Source organism: Periplaneta americana, chromosome 11 (assembly GCF_040183065.1).
Source record: "Periplaneta americana isolate PAMFEO1 chromosome 11, P.americana_PAMFEO1_priV1, whole genome shotgun sequence".
Classification (NCBI taxonomy): Eukaryota; Metazoa; Arthropoda; class Insecta; order Blattodea; family Blattidae; genus Periplaneta; species Periplaneta americana.
Genome location: NC_091127.1, coordinates 125,359,002 through 125,376,156, shown reverse-complemented (window position 1 = coordinate 125,376,156; position 17,155 = coordinate 125,359,002). Strand labels below are relative to the sequence as shown.

Genomic DNA, 17,155 nt, shown 5'->3' with positions numbered 1-17,155 from the left:
TTTCTTTTGAACAGAAGTGAATGTTGGCGATTCATGAAACCACAACAACATAGAGCACACTCCGCATCTCTATACTACTTCACGATGACTGCCGAGATTATCACGTAGTAGCTTGATGCACTCGTAGTCCCGAGGTTGTATAGTGAGGCTCACGTAAGAACAGTTCCTAAAAAGCTAATTTGGCCGTCTCTTCAGTGTTGCTAACTAATACCACATATCACCAAAGAGAGTAAGAACAGTTCCTAAAAAGCTAATTTGGCAGTCTCTTCAGTGTTGCCAACTAATACCAGATATCATCAAAGAGGGTAAACTCACAATGACATGTACAATAATAATAATAATAATAATAATAATAATAATAATAATAATATATTAACGATAGTGATGTCTTGCTTATTTACTTAATCTCATCTTCGTGTTGGGAGGTGTTTTCTAAATGGTTCAATAATTTATGAAAGAGTAGGTCTATATTTTTCCACCTGGATCTCTCGCACATTATGTTGGAAATTAGTAGATTAATATTATCTGATATTAAAATGTATTTTGTCTGATAACATAAAGTTCATTGCTTTGACTAAACAGTTTACGATTCACGAGACCTAACCTAAAAACGTATTTTGTTTAATCACGTGAAATGATTAGTACAAACGTCGAAAACCGAATGCCACTTTAAAATGTATGTTTAAGAATACTTACTTACTCCTAACAATTTTGCTATTTTAGTTATAATTCCTGTCTCCTTGCGCATTTTCTATCGATCACCCAAGAACACATAAAATAACTATTATGTATTAATATGATTCTGATATTAATTAATTATTAGCATGTTCGAATTTCATTAGCTTCCAGTAATCTTCTCAGAAATCTAGAACAATTTGAATTTTAATAATTTCCAATACCGACAACAGCTGTTCCTGCTGCCAATATAACAGTTAGAAAATCACTACCAGTTGTAGTATTTCTCAATATCGAAATTCGAAACGAAGTTGGCAAAACAAAATTCAACCTTCAAACTAGAAAATCACCATAATCCACTAGCGTTTGTAGTAATGGGGGAAAAATGCTTAGGTTTCACCCTTACGGTATTAAGTAAACTGATTCGGACTATATAGTGAACTTGAGGATTTGGTGAGACTTCTTGAACTAGCTGAACCTTGCCAGTGCAGCTGTTGAGTTATAGCGGCTTACTTGTGTGCAACTAATTTAGAACTGTTCTGTTCATTAACTTAAAAAAATATGCTTTTATAATAACGATGGTACCAAGGTAAACAATTCGCATTGAAATTTAGGGAAGAGAGAAAAAAAGTTGTCTCGAACTCTTTGTTGGTTGTCATCGACTATGAATAGCTTGTGCATTTTAAGGCGGCTTTAAATTAAGGATCTCGTGGTTGCCAAGTGTGTGAAATTCGCATGTTCCGGAACTGGTATCAGGCGCGGATAACATACCGACTCGGATCTTCGTGTCTTGAGAACCTGACAGTAGCATATTCTCATTACAATGTCCAAAGAAACAAGCTGCAAATTAGCCTTAATAATATTCGTCACCGCTTCGACGCCCTTCGGGAATAACAACACTTTTACAGCTTAATAGCAAACCTTTGCTTGCAGAATAGGGCTGGACAAACTTTCAACTACCTATATTCTTATCTTATTTATCTGCACTTAAACGAAATATTAAATATCTACTACTTTATTTCTGAATTTTTTACTTGGTTATTTAACGATGCTATATCAGCTACTCGGTTATAGTACCGATGGAATTGGTGATAGTGAGATTGTATTCGACGAAATGAGGCCGAGGATTTCCCATAGATTACCCGACATTCAACTTACGGGATAAACCGCGGAAAAAATCCAGTCAGGTAACATTGGTCAACAGTCATTTTGCGCCAGATTTCGACCTCCTGAATTCAAAAATAATAAACAAAATTTTCCATCAGTTCGGGTTTTCGAAATGCACAATATAATTAATTTAATTTTTAAAAACCTCTGTATTTCGTGTGTAACTATTTTCTTTTAAAATGTGATGACCCATTATGTGAAACCAATATTAGTATAAGTAGGCCACCATATTAGAAGCACTTGTAGAATAAAAAATTATTTTATTGCCCTTTTACGAATCTACTTGGAAGGGTGAAACAGGTTCGCGGTATGAATTCGCTTGAGTTTACCTGATTTTACTTGAGATGTCTATTTCTTTCACTCTTTAATGATATTGCTGTAGTTTATATTTTGCAATACACCACCCTGGCAAAATCATTTCTAGAAGCGAAAATTGTTTATTGCCATTTTCGGTTCCATTTGGAGGGGGAGAAACAGGTTCGGCTTATGAAATCGCTTCAGTTTACCAGGAGATTTCCGGGGTGTTCTGTGTAAGACGTGTAGTTTTTTAAAGTATGCTTTAATGATAATATTCAAAGTGCGAATGGTTTATATATATGCTGATTTGAAGGTTATAGCATTGCTTCTTGGAATACAATTAGGCTACACAAAATTGTGCTGCTTTCGGTACGAATGGGACAGTCGCGCTGGAAATAAAGTATAAAATAAAAATGTGGCCAACACGACAATCACTAGAGCCGGGAAGAAGAATATTGTATATCAATCCCTTGTACTTCAAAGTAAAGTAATATTACCCCCTTTAATGAAGAATTTTGTTAAAGGGATGAATCATGAAACTGAAGTATTTAAACATATCCAGGAGAAATGTCCTGCTATTAGTGACTCAAAAGAGGAAGTTTTCAATGAAAAACACATTAGAGAAATAATGAAGGACAATCACTTCGAATCTTTGTTGGAAGGAAGAGAACCGCCTGGATTGCATTCAAGGAGGTTGTATTAAATTTTCTGGGTAACCGTAGAAATAAGAACTATGAAGAACTAGTGCAAAATTTAATGTTGGCGTATAAAACTATGGGTTCTAACATGTGCCTGAAAATTCAGTTCCTTCACTCCCATCTTGACTTTTTCCCCGAGAATTGTGGCGATTTCAGTGATGAGCATGGTGAGCGTTTTCATCAAGAAATTTCAACTATGGAATAAAGATATCAAGGACAGTGGAGTACCAATATGCTAGCAGACTATTGTTGGACTTTAGCTCGTGATGTACTCAATGCCCAGTATAAAAGAAAATGCAGAAAAAGGTGTTATCTTGTGGACAGTGAGTATTTAACCTTATTGTCATTATATAAAGCAGTATTTTGAATAGATACAAATTCGAAAATTTCTCAAAAACCGTAATCAACTATTTTTTATTGTCATATTCGTATTCAGGAGGTTCAAATTATACATAAAACATATATCACATGCCCAGCGCAAAAAAATTTAGAGTTCAGACATTACAGAGGACGGTAAATGTCATTCATTCATTCATTCATTCATAGTCTTCTAAGGGTAGTCTTTCACTGCAAACACAGCATTATTCAATCTTTCCTATTTTCTGCTTTCCTCTTATTCTCCTCATATGATTCATATATCTCAATGTCGTCTATTATTTGATATATCTTCTTCTCCCGTTCGCCATTCCTTCCAGTGCATCCTTCAATAGACAGTTTCTTCTCCGCCCAACCAATTCCTTTTTCTCTTATTGATCAGTTTCAGCATTATTCTTTGACAAATTCAACTTTTCTTCTCTCATTATTTTCAGCATTAATTTTTTCATCTCTCACTCTTTCTAGCCAACAATCCTTATTACGTAATTGAAATTTTAATCTTAGTAATTGAGAGTGTCCTTTCTCTACAATACAGAATATGATGAAGGATGCAGTGTAATGTTAATTAACGGCATAAGCAGATTCAGAGATGGAAGCCATGGATTGCGGTTCTGATGTACATATGTCGTATGTTAAGATTTTCTTCCTTCTATTGAGCTATGCCTTTGGCATTTTGAAAAATTCTGAAGTATGGCCAAATTGTCTCTGTGACATACGAAACAGTGGAAGCAATTTTAGATCGAATAGTGCAAGGTCTGTTTTCAGTGGCAGCCGGCTAACGTTTCTGATATTACCCCGTAGCCTATAGGTCTAGACCAGGCCTGAACGTTATTAAATTGATTGAGTCATTATTTCGGACCTATACGAGTACACAGTGAGTGACGGATTGTAAAAGGCAAGCATCATAGCTTTCGGCTCTTGCTAATCGTCTGAAGTCCATCACTGATTCACACTGCCTGACTGTGTTTGTTTTACCCTTTCGTTAGAGTTCTGCTGACTTTATTATGAAACGTTCGTTTAACATTTTGTGCATTTGACAGTTCATATTTTTAATAATAATAATAATAATAATAATACACGAAATTTAAAATATCGATAATTTAAATTATAAACAATTTAATAACGACAAAATGCACAAAATTCTGCGTACGCCACTGGAAAGGAAGGAGATCTGTTTTGAGTCTTCTTGAGAAATACTTGTATAGACCCAGAAACAAAAGATTAATTTTTTGGTCCTACAGAATATATGTTATGGTAACAATGGTTTGGTCAACATGATTTTTATCTCACGTATTTTAAAATATGTATTCGGAATTTCTCCATCGCCCACAGTTGTTTTTTTTTTATTTCAACTTCAATTTTGTAAACGTTTTTTCGTCAAATTGTCCATTGTCAAATAAAAACTCCTAGAGCATTATAAATAATATGATGGAACCAGTGGTACCGTTGCTACTGTTGTATGGGTTCAGACATACACAGACATGTACAGACCACCGCCTGCAGAATACGCATCCACAGACATGTACAGACATGCACAAACGTGAACTAGGTAGCATGCATTCATCAGAACGATGCCAGCTGTGAGACAGCAGTGAACCAGTAAACATGTAATTGTTTAATTAGTCGTTAGTTACAAAATGTCTAGAGTTTGTTTCAATCATCCTAACAATTTTTCTTATATATGTGGTGAAGTGACGCTCTAGTCCCAAGGCGAAACCTTACTCCATTAGTGAAAAAGTGTTATGAACTTCATTTTGGGTGTAGAGTGGGGGACCAAACAAGACCCTGGGCCCCACATATCTGTTGTTTATTGTGTTCTAGGCTTCTCACTGCATGGAAGAACGGTACACGTCACATGCCATTTGCTATCCCTATAATTTGGAGGGAACCCAAAGATCACTCCTCTGACTGTTATTTCTGATTAACAAACATTAAAGGGATTACGTCAAAATCAAAACATACAATGGTGTACTCTAACTTGCAATCTGCAATGAGACCAGTTCCACACTGCGAAGAATTGCTCATATCAAAGCCTCCAGAACAAGTGACATTAGATGAAGAGAACTCAGATTCTGATGGAAGTAAGGAAGGAAAAGGAACAGAGTTTGGTGATACAACTTTTGAACAAAGCTGTTCATCTGAGCCTCATTTATTGACTCAAGAAGATCTTAACGATATCATACGAGATTTAAAGGTATCTAGAACACAGTCTGAAATGCTTGCTTCCCGGCTAAAAGGATGGAATCTTCTTCAAAAGAATACAAAGAATGTATGTATCGTAATCGTCATTCTCAATTTAAAGACTATTTTTCTGAAGAAAATGGCTTAGTGTTTTGTAATGATATTTCTTCTTTCATGGAGACATTTGGTATTGAACATAACCCAACAGAATGGCGCTTGTTCATTGATTCCTCTAAAGTTAGTTTAAAAGCTGTACTTCTGCATAATGGTAATAAATTCCCATCAGTACCTGTGGCTCACTCTGCTAGTATGTAAGAAACATATGAAAACTTTAATTTTATATTGGAAAAGCTTCAATATGCAGTGTATGAATGGAATATTTGTGGTGATTTGAAGGTAATTGCACATATTCTTGGTCTGCAGCTTGGTTACACAAAGTACTGTTGTTTTTTTTTTTTTGTGTGTGTAACTGGGTTAGTAGGGACAGAAAAACCATTGAAAAGAATGTCTTAAACGCGAATCATTCATTCCTGGACAGAAAAATGTGAAACAGGACGCATTGTGTAATCCTAAAAATATGTATCTACCTCAGTTACATATCAAACTAGGATTAATGAAGAATTTCGTCAAAGCCATGGACAATACTCCTTGTTTCATGTAGTTAAAACAGAAGTTTTCTAGAATTGGTGAAGCGAAAATAAAATTAAATAAGGAATATTTGTGGGTCCACAAATACGATCACTAATGCATGATGAAAAGTTTGAGGATCTATTGATTCCACTGGAGAAAGCAGCTTGACAAGCATTCAAAAAAGTTACTCACACTTTTTTGGGAAATCGAAAGGCGGAAAATTACCGCGATATTGTCAAAGACCTTATAACATCTTATAAACAATTGGGTTGTATGTCCTTAAAAGTACACTTCCTTCACTCGCACCTAGATTTCTTCGCGGAAATTCTTGGCACAGTGAGCGATGAGCACGGGGAACACTTTCATCAGGAGATTTCAGCTATGGAAAAGAGGAATCAATTCAAATGGAATCCTAATATGCTGGTCATCAAGAGGAATGCTCCACAGGCGAAATATAGCAGAAAATCGTCATTTCTTACTTTCTAGGAGAGCCAAAATTTTTTAATATTGTGTAGTTAAGAATGTAGAAAATATTATAAACGCCTGTCTCTCGGAAACCTTGCGTAATGGGGAAAAACCGATATCATATTTAAATTCAGGAGAAAAATACTATCAGTATCACATGTTTCTTTCCGAGACAAAAAAAAATATTTTTTGTTCCTCAGTGAGAGGAGAAAAATTGGCTCCGGCGCCGGGGTCCTCCTCTAATAATCAAAATTTGGACCAAGTTCCAGTTATAACTATACTTCGGATTTTAGGTAAAAACCTATTTTAATCCTTAAAAGATAAGTTCATAAAAACTTGCAAGTACACGTTTCATATAAAACTATGCCTAAAGCTGGTATTTTAATAGCATCTAATATGCCTATTTTGACGACAAAGCCTATTTTGACCTATTAAGTATGTTTTATCTCTAATAGGTCAAACACCCATTCTTATTTCGAAAATTTGTATTTTAAATTCCAAATGTGTTCTGTTGGAAATAAAGTAGGTCTAAGGGATAAATTGGAGTAAGTTCTGCAGAGGAATATAGAACTGAAGGAGTTGCGTATTGCTTCAGATATCCTAGCAGGGAAGAACACGGATTTACAATATAACATTTCTGTCCAATTTAAAAACGCTCCTGTTACTTCAGTGGATGTGGAGCGTTCATTTTCAGCATACAAATTGTGTTAAGTGACGGACTACATTGCTTTTTAGTTGAAAATTTAGAGAAAGTATTAGTAATTTATTCTGATGGGCATTAACGGACAAGGCTTGTTAAAAATTGATTATATTTGACTTGTTTTTGTACTGAATTTATGTCTAAAACTTATTTTTCACATTTAATTGTTTAGTGTATGTATAACTAGTTAGATATTTATTGTTCTTGTACTTTTAGTAGTACTGGTAGTAACGGTGTATAAGTATTTAAAATTATTAAATTCCTGATGATCTGGAACATTTTTTAAATAAAATATGATTTTTGTTAGAGGCTATTTTAGGCACCTAAATTTACTTTTTAACAACCTAAAAATCCGTCCCCTAGTTATAACATACAGTACTGTGCTTCTGTGCATGCTCAGTGTTTGCTGAGGTGGGCCAAATTTTGTTTCTGGGTTTGTACATATTTATTGTGTATTTTCTATTTCAGTATTTGTCTACTCTGATTTCAGAATGACATAACTGATTTTAACTGATTCACTCCAAACTCTTCTTTCAGCAAATTAATCTCCAAAACTTAGGATTCTTTTATTTCAGGCTAGTCACTACCTTATTTTCTGATACTTACTGAATTGATTGTATTTTATTTTAGTAGGTTTATTTATTTTACGACGCTTTATCAATATCTAAGGTTATTTAGAGTCGGAATGAGATGAAGGTGATAATGCCGGTAAAATGAGTCCGGGGTCCAACACCGAAAGTTACCCAGCATTTGCTCATATTGGGCTGAGGAAAAACCCTCAACTACGTAACTTGCCCCGACCGGGAATCGAACCCGGGCAACCTGGTTTCGCGGCCAGACGCACTAACCGTTACTCCACAGGTGTGGACAATTTATTATAAGTAAGGTGGGGAGGGTGAGTAGTTAATGTAAGAAATAATAGTACGATTAACTTTTTTTGAGGTCGATAGCTAGGACTGATTGAAGCTATCGACCTACAGTAAGTTTTGTTCTTCGGATGTGCGACAAATTGCAAATTATATTAAAGCGGCCCCTCGAATACTCCAGACCGAAAAGTAGAATTAAGCCTGAAATCATGTTATTAAATATCGGACTGCGTCGTCTCAACACCTCTTAGAAGTTCGAGGCTTCACGTTTACAGAACAGCGAAGCACGGACCACAGTTAGCCACCCCTGTTCCGCAGCAGAGGTAAATGCGATGGGAAACTCATAAGACAACTTCCTGCTGTGTTTATGACGATTAATTTATGATGCTGCACTGCCAATTAAAACTCCAAAACTGTCTCTCAATATGTCAGCGGTGTTCGACGGTGTTTGTAGCGGGCAGGAAAGGAAGGTACCTACGGGTACTTGATTCCCCGAACCTCCACTTCGATTGATCTGTCCGTTTATTATTTCATCCGTCCTGTTTGCAACACACTACCGTTAACTGACGAACGAAACACGATCACAAATATGGATTAGAATTAAGACTGTAATGACATGAGTGAAATCGATAGCAAACTTACTCTGCAAATAAAACGTACCTACTCTATTATGTGCTACTTCGTGTATCTGAGGTATTTCAATTTAATGAAAAGTTAGAAATAATTTTACAGAATAAATATGGGAAATGCCTGTTATTATTCGGTTGAGAAGCTTTTGTCATCTAGTCTGCTGTCAAAAGATCTGAAAGTTAGAATTTATAAAACAGTTATATTACCGGTTGTTCTTTATGGTTGTGAAACTTGGACTCTCACTTTGAGAGAGGAACATAGGTTAAGGATGTTCGAGAATAAGGTGCTTAGGAAAATATTTGAGGCTAAGAGGGATGAAGTTACAGGAGAATGGAGAAAGTTACACAACACAGAACTGCACGCATCGTATTCTTCACCTGACATAATTAGGAACATTAAATCTAGACGTTTGAGATGGGCAGGGCATGTAGCACGTATGGGCGAATCCAAAAAATGCATATAGAGTGTTAGTTGGGAGGCCGGAGGGAAAAAGACCTTTAGGGAGGCCGAGACGTAGATGGGAAGATAATATTAAAATGGATTTGAGGGAGGTGGGATATGATAGAGATTGGATTAATCTTTCTCAGGATAGGGACCAATGGGGGGCTTATGTGAGGGCGGCAATGAACCTCCGGGTTCCTTAAAAGTAAGCAAGTTAGAAATAATTTTATAATTCATGCGTACACTACAGACTATTATGCAAAGCAAACGACAGTTTGCTATACGACTATGTGGCGCTTTTATTACGGATGGAACGCCAATACTTTTCTAAATTAGTTTCTAAAACTTAACCTTATTTCAAAATATACCTTAAAATGTACAAGTTTTTAAAACCGCGGTTGAGAAGCTTTTATCACCTAGTCTGCTGTCAAAAAATCTGAAAGTTAGAATTTATAAAACTGTTATATATTTTTCAGCGTAACGTGTATTTGTGAGAAAATCTGTTCAATATTTTTACATAGCGAAAGTGATTGCAATTTACGACTGTTCTTAATCCTACTAAGTCCTAATTCCAAATATATGTGGATTCAACTTGTGCAGAGATAGGGCTACCTAGTTTTTGCAAACCACGGATTCGCGAAATAGGCCTACGGTTTTATTTTCAAGATAAATTTTTATTTTCTTCTACGAAATTTTAATTCAAAATGTCCCGAAAAACACTAATTTCGAGTAAAATCGTGCTAAAGAGAATTGTTTATATGCATCTGAAGTCTGACCAGTGTAATATGTAGCTAGTCGGCGATGCATGCAATGGAGGGGGAAAGGAAATGGCGAAACTATCCCATTATCTCCTGGTCTAGTTGCTTCATATATCACATATGAAATATGTCTGCCAAAAATGAACTAATTAGGTCAAAAACTGCAGAAGTCAGAAATTTCATCCATCCCCTCCCTTAAGATTTTTATACATAATAAAATAGGATCCCTAACCTTAAGTAACTACACTGTATCACTATCCAGCTAAATTAAAGCAGACTCTTGTACAGACTCTTATGCCTCATTTAGATTATTGTGACTCCTTATTCAGTGATCTCAGGGTGGATTTATCCCAGAAACTGCAACGTGTTCATAATGCGTGTGTTCGTATGTAATGTCTGCTACTACGATCACATTTCGCCTTCTTTCGATAAATTATTGTGGCTCAGGTTAAATGAGAGGAGAAAGTTGCATTCCCTTTCTCTCTTAAACCGAATTTTGCACACCTACTCCCTCTTACTTATCTGTCCGATTCCACAGTTCTTCTCGGTATCATAACTTAAATACTCGGTCACAATATTATAACACGCTAGAAATACCACTCCACACATCATCTCTTTATTCTTCATCTTTCACTGTTGCTACTTCTCGTCACTGGAATTCTCTGCCGCCTGAAGTCAAGGGCTGCCGAACTTTAATTTCCTTTAAATGTAAATTATAAAAATATCTTACGATGAGTTGCCAAACCTAACGCGTTGCAAATATTTAATGGAATGTGTTCCACTGTATTTATTTTTATTTTTTTTTTGTTTCTTATTTTTATTGTGTAATCATGTAAATCGTGTTTATTTATCACTTAACGCCAATATGTGTTTTTTTTATTAATCTATTTTTGTGTACATTTTATTCAATTCTCGGTTTCTGCTTTAATTATGTGAATCCTATTTAATTGTAATCTAATACTAATATGTACACTAATGTGTTTATTTTTATTTTTACTGTGTACATTTTTTATTGAATCATCGGCTTCTGCTTTTATGTGATTCGTATTTGATTCTAACAACATTAATATGTATTCAATTTATTCAATTATGTTCATTTTTATTTTATAAGGTAAATTTTTATGTAACTACCTCTTTTGATCTCATTATGTACCTAAATTGTATCAATATGTAATTATTTAATTCCGATTCAGTTGTATGTTCAACTATGTAAGCAAGTTTTAACCCTGGTTGAGTGTAAGAGAAGGCCTTACGGCAGGCATGTCAGAAATGAGACATTCATTGTGCATTTATGTGCGCGGATCGCCGGTCTGTGTGGACTGCATCATTCAGGCGTTGCTCTTACCAGTTCTTAGCTGAAGGGGTGTACAATAATGTATTCTGCGCTTCTAGTGTTGGATTAAATAGGCATTTGGACATCATAAACTCACTTAGCAGAAGGAAAAAAAACACAGTTATTATCAGTGTCTACATTTGATACTTGTAATACAAGAATCTTTAGGCTTACTCAGTTATATTTTATAAAGTAGTGGTTTGTAAAGCATCATTTATTAACATGATTTTTATATAGTATTTGAAGAAAAAAATATTGCAGTAATTTCGAAACAACAAAAAACGAACAAGTATTTCATTTTACGTAGTAGGTACTAATTATTTTAAAGTAATAGATCATACTCTTTCATTGTTTCTCAAGCATTATTATTTATTGGGACCATTGGTACACAAATGTTGAAGAAAATATTATACTTACAATTAATTACATTGCAGTAGAACATTGTGAAGTTTTTACACTGAAATTATTTCCTTGATGTATGTCAATATAAATTAACAATAATATTAATAAATAATATAAATTAAGCGTAGAATTTAAATTCACATATAGTATATTTGGAAAACTTTGAGAGAAAGTATGGACAAGTCGGGAGTAGAAGTGTAATTCACAATCTGTGACGCGATGACATTCTCTATGTCAGGTTTAAAGATTTATTAATGTAAGTATATTAACATAATATAGATGGAAAATTTTCCATTGTATATTTTTCCGCCTTGCAAATAGTTGCTTTCTTCGCTCCTTACAACCTCAAGAGTCTCACATGTATTCCTCATATTCTCATCACTTAGCAGCTTATGAAATAAAAAAAGTCAGTCGCCTAATCTTTGATGCCTGTGTTAGTACAGACTCCAAAACAACGCCATTGTCAATTTCGTTTTTCCGCGAAAGTACTGATTAAGAAATAAGCGCTGGCGAATATCATATTTTGAGAACTTTACTCATCTGACCTAAACTGTCACAAGGCTCTTACCTCGACATGGGTTGATGAAAGCTTTTCATTTTAAAATAATTATTGTTGGCTGAGGAAAACATAACAATTATGTTATGATTCGTGATTTCCCTTCTTCATTATATCTGTGGAGTCCTGACTTTATTTTTCATAACGCATTCACAGTCACAGCTCAATCAGCACCCGTATTGATCTGTGTTACTAAAACAAATCCTGGTCTGCTGCTGCAGATACTGTATAGCCCTGACGCGCGCCCCTCCAACCTGATTCACTCCCTCCAGGTAGGGGAATAGGAACTGCACATTGCACAGAGCCAGCTGCACAATGTGCAGGGTTTTGTCATGCCTGCCTTACGGCCTTAACTCTGCCAGGTTAAGGGGAGGCTGAGGTGAATATTTCAAAATCCACAAAATGTATCCGATTTGTTTGAAATTGATCATGGATACTAAGTATGTTATTAGTAGACTTCGTTGAATTGCCACACGCACCATGCAATCAGGCTGCCGATGTACGGTAGTATAGAGGAGGTGGGCGACCTCCCGGTCTCGTAGTATAAGCAGTTCATGTTAAAAGATGTGACCGGTCCAAATAGATAGAGCAGCTACAGCTAATGTATACATAAGTAAGCACTTGTTTTTGCATTACTGTGGTTGGAATAGTCAAAGCTTAACATTTGTTCAGTGCAGACAAGAATTCAATCAAACATGCTACAATGAGAGAGTTGCTGTGCCAAATAATTGTCCCTGGAGTATCCTTACCCCCGAAGCCAGTCTTGACCCGTTGGGGAACGTTGTTGGATGCTGTTAATTATTATGCAGAACATTACGGCAAAATAATGGAGGTAATTGATGCATTGGATAGCACAGACAGTTCCTTCGTCTAAACTATAACTCTCAGAAGCCCTTAATATAGTGGATAAAGCATGACAAACCGTTATCCAAGATAACAATTCACTGATTTCAGAAAAAGTGAAATGTAAGTTGAGAAATATTATTGCTAAAAATTCTGCCAATTCACAACTACATATTATAAATGATGTACTATCAGGTCACGACAAGACGTCTGAAGTTGGTGTACTAAAAAGTAGTGACTTTCATATATGTAGGTATTACATCGTGTGATGTTGAACGTATATTTTCCCAATATAAAAACTGTTTGAATGACCATCGGAGGAGGTTCACTTTGCAGTCGCTCAAAACGTACGTAACTCTTATCTGCAATGCACATATTCAAGGATGATGTGAAAATATTACATTAAATTTTAAGAGTTAATATATCTCACTACAAAATAATTGTGTATTTATATGTTTAGACATTTCCTACTTCAATGATCATTCATTATATTTCTTGAATGCAGGATACAGGTTTTATTGTAACCGCAGTATACTGCTCAGTGTTTACATTAGAGGCATAGTCTATCCTTTCCACGCCTCCTTCTCATACAGTCTATACTGCGTGCATAGTAAACCTTACGGTTCTCGTGGCAATTCCACGAAGTCTAGTTATTAGTAATGGACATACCAAGTTTCAACTTTCTAAGTACAATAGTTCTGTAGATATTAATAATTTTATAAAACTTTATATCGATTGACATAAAATGCTCCATGCACCATATTGTAAGAAATTTTCAATATTTCTTTTTATTCATATGTTCAGAGAAGGTATATAAATAATGATAAGTATTAGTTTATTATGGAAATAATATAGTAATACAGTTATCTTGGTTTTAATTTCATACTTTTAAGGGCACAAAATCAGAAACTAACATCGGAATATCAAAATAAAGATAATAAAAATGGAAAAAACCAAATTTTCATTTTTTCTTCAGTTTCGTTCGAAAATTTCACCTCTGCCTCCCCTTAAATAAAGCCATTATTATTATTATTATTATTATTATTATTATTATTTCAAAGACTAGTTTTCGACAATGGCAAGAGAAGTGCTAAGGAGCCGTCTGCTGATCTGTGTTGCAGGTGAAGATCTGGTTCCAGAACCGTCGCGCCAAGGAGCGCAAGCAGGTCAAGAAGCGGGAGGAGCTGCTGCACAAGGAGAAGCTGGAGGCGGTGAGCGCGGCGCACCACCAGCTGCAGCACGCGCACCAGCAGATGGCGGCGGCGGCGGCCGTGGCGGCTGTAGGCGCGGCCCCGCCCTCGCACGGCGTCGTCATGTGACACGAGGAGCAGCCCGAGCCCGACCCTGCCCACGAGCCCTGGTTCGCGCCCCAGCAGCCGCAGCAGGCCGCGCAGGACCTGCTTCTGTGACGTCGCAGCGCTGCTACTGCTCATCAGCATTCAGACAATAAACGTGCGAGTCGCGCCATCGTACATGACAACACGGGATGTTGTCGGTATGGATCTGGCACCACGAGTGCTGCAGTGAATTCGGAGACGGAACAAACTTCTACAGGTTGCACAATATCCATGGAATCAGGCTTTTTCAATTGACACAAACCTGACGACCTCATTATTTACTGTTATTTATTTTGTCTGTCTCTTACTTAGCCTTGAACATACCGCAGTCTGCTAATTTATTGTAGCCGACGTCTAAATTTTCTACTTTGTCCACAAAAAAAAAAATAATATAAAAAAATATCGAAAAGCACAGTATTCCCCGAAACAACAGTAAGACCTCTTTGATCATATGCAGCCTTACTCAAAAGGGTAAAGTTTCAATATGTATGCGCCACTAGAAAATAACTTGAAAGTCGCTAGGATTTATAGATGAATTACTAGAAATTGGATATGATCACTATGAGAGCTGTATGCTCACCCAACCCGCCCCAAATATATACCTTATTTATATATGAAATTTGTCGTGCATGTATAATACCACACCTCTAACTTAACCTCTCACATAATACTACAGACCAATTGAAGACATTATTTTTAATGAAATTGAGTTAAAGATACATTTCCTACTATTTTAAATGTTTATAGACTCCAAAAACGGCCCATGTCAAGTACAATAGACACAAGGATAAAACACTTGTTGAACGGAAATAGCTGACATATGTTATTCTTTTATTTTTTATTGTTTTCCTGAAAAATAGCAATTTTGACAAGGGTTGTTTGTGTAATAATGTCTTCAATTATTTAGTCCTGACAGCTCAGCGACGCGAAAGAGGGGAAGTAATAAGAGAAGTGGGGAGAGCTCCGGAGTAGAGATAAGGGCGAGCGATCGGTAAAGGAATGCAGTACAGCTTAATTGTACTAGAAACATACCGCTCTACCGCACCCATGACATCCGATTGCTCCGACGGCAAGAGAGAGACTAACCCAAACACTCCTTGGCGTAACTAAATGGACTCGTCTAACTCAGGCGCACATCGCCGAGGACTGTCAGGACTAAATAATCGTACTGTACAGTACATACGTAATCTATTTTGTTTGCAATGTTGTCGTCCTTGCTACGCCGAGTCGGGAGCTACCTATTGGATGAAGCGAGAAGCATGCCAAGAATGGTGGCTCATTCGAACCACCAATCATTATTTTTACAATTTTGCTCCTGGAGTGTATTTTGTGCAATAATCAATGCGTTTATGTAGTGAACATCCCATATACAGGGTGGATGGTAACCTCTGCACTAAAATGAAACTGGTAATAGATCATGAGGGGAAATATGAAATGCTTAAATCAGTTTTTCTCTAACATTTACCCTTTTAGAGGAAATCGTTTAGTTTCTATGAAGCATTTGGCAACATCACGGCTGCTGCAATAACTCTAAGCAAGCGAGGTCTGCACTCCTTACCCTCCCCTCCCCCTCTGCTGTACTCAGTCGGTAAAACGCGACGTGCGCTGCGTTACAAGATTAATTTCAACGATTTCCACTATTATTCAATTTATATTCATGGCTAAACGGTTTAATTTGCAATATATATATATATATATATATATATATATATATATATATATATATATTCAAGACATTAACTGTTTATGTTATTATGCATATTTGGCTTTCAGGTAAAGCTCCCTGTGAATAATTTCAAGGGAAAAATTGTTCCGGGGCCGGGTATCGATCCCGGGACCCTTCGCTTAGCGCATGAATGCTCTACCGACTGAGCTACCAAAGAACTATACATTTGAGTTGTGTGGATATAAAGGGAAAATTGTGACGGTGTTGTGTATAGTTCCTGGGTAGCTCAGTCGGTAGAGCATTCATGTGCTAAGCGAAGGGTTCCGGGATCGATACTCAGCCTCGGATCAATTTTTTCCTTGAAATTATTCATGTTCAGATTATTTTTACCTATCTGCTTGTATATCAATCAGCCATTTCTCTCGGGCTGTTATCGCAAAAGAGTGCTGCAAACATTGGCAAGGACTATTTTTTTTTCATGTTTAAAGGTGCTTCATCGAAGGAAATGTGTAATAAAAGTTTTGTTATATTCGTAGAATCACCTAGGTATTAAATTCTGCTGCAGAGGTTACCATCCACTCTGCATAGAACAAGAAGAAATTAAATGTGTTGTAGCCGTGATAAAATTGTGAAAAATGTTTATAGTGGCGCGGACATATTGAACCTTTAATCAAAATAATCCTTGCGAGCATTTCAGTAATAGCCTACGTTCTAATTCTTCATTAAAATTGACAATTTCCCAATTCTTTTAACTATGATGCGAGTACTGCATCAGCCAATTGCAGCTGATAAAATTCGGTTTATCTTATTGTTGTTATTTTTAGTGAACATTAGTTGCCCGATATCAGGTACGCCTTAGCCTATGGTTTTTTTGAGCGAACTGTCATGTGTTTTTGTATGAATTTACTTTCTAAAGGACAAAATAAGAAATGGACTGCGGTTTTCTCCTGACGAGGTTGTCATGCACCTTCAGTTCGAGGGAGAGAAGCTTTGTAGATCTTTGCATAGAATGTTGTTAGTCCAGTATCACACGAGTTTTGAAATTAATGGTCCTATACGTTATGTAAAGCTTATCTTCTCTCATTCTGTGCACTTTTTAAAATACGATCACATGCCGATTTAATTTTCAGAATGA

At 36.2% G+C, this 17,155-nt stretch overlaps 1 protein-coding gene across 1 annotated transcript in view; it reads left to right on the top strand.

Moving 5' to 3' along the window:
• Window positions 1–16,035, top strand: part of cad (caudal type homeobox) — a 308,651-nt gene extending 292,616 nt beyond the window's left edge. The window contains exon 3 of the mRNA XM_069840010.1: window positions 14,139–16,035. Coding sequence (XP_069696111.1) covers window positions 14,139–14,336 — 198 coding nt within the window. The 3' untranslated portion in view covers window positions 14,337–16,035. The remainder of the gene's footprint in view (window positions 1–14,138) is intronic.
• The last annotated feature ends 1,120 nt before the right edge of the window (window positions 16,036–17,155 follow it).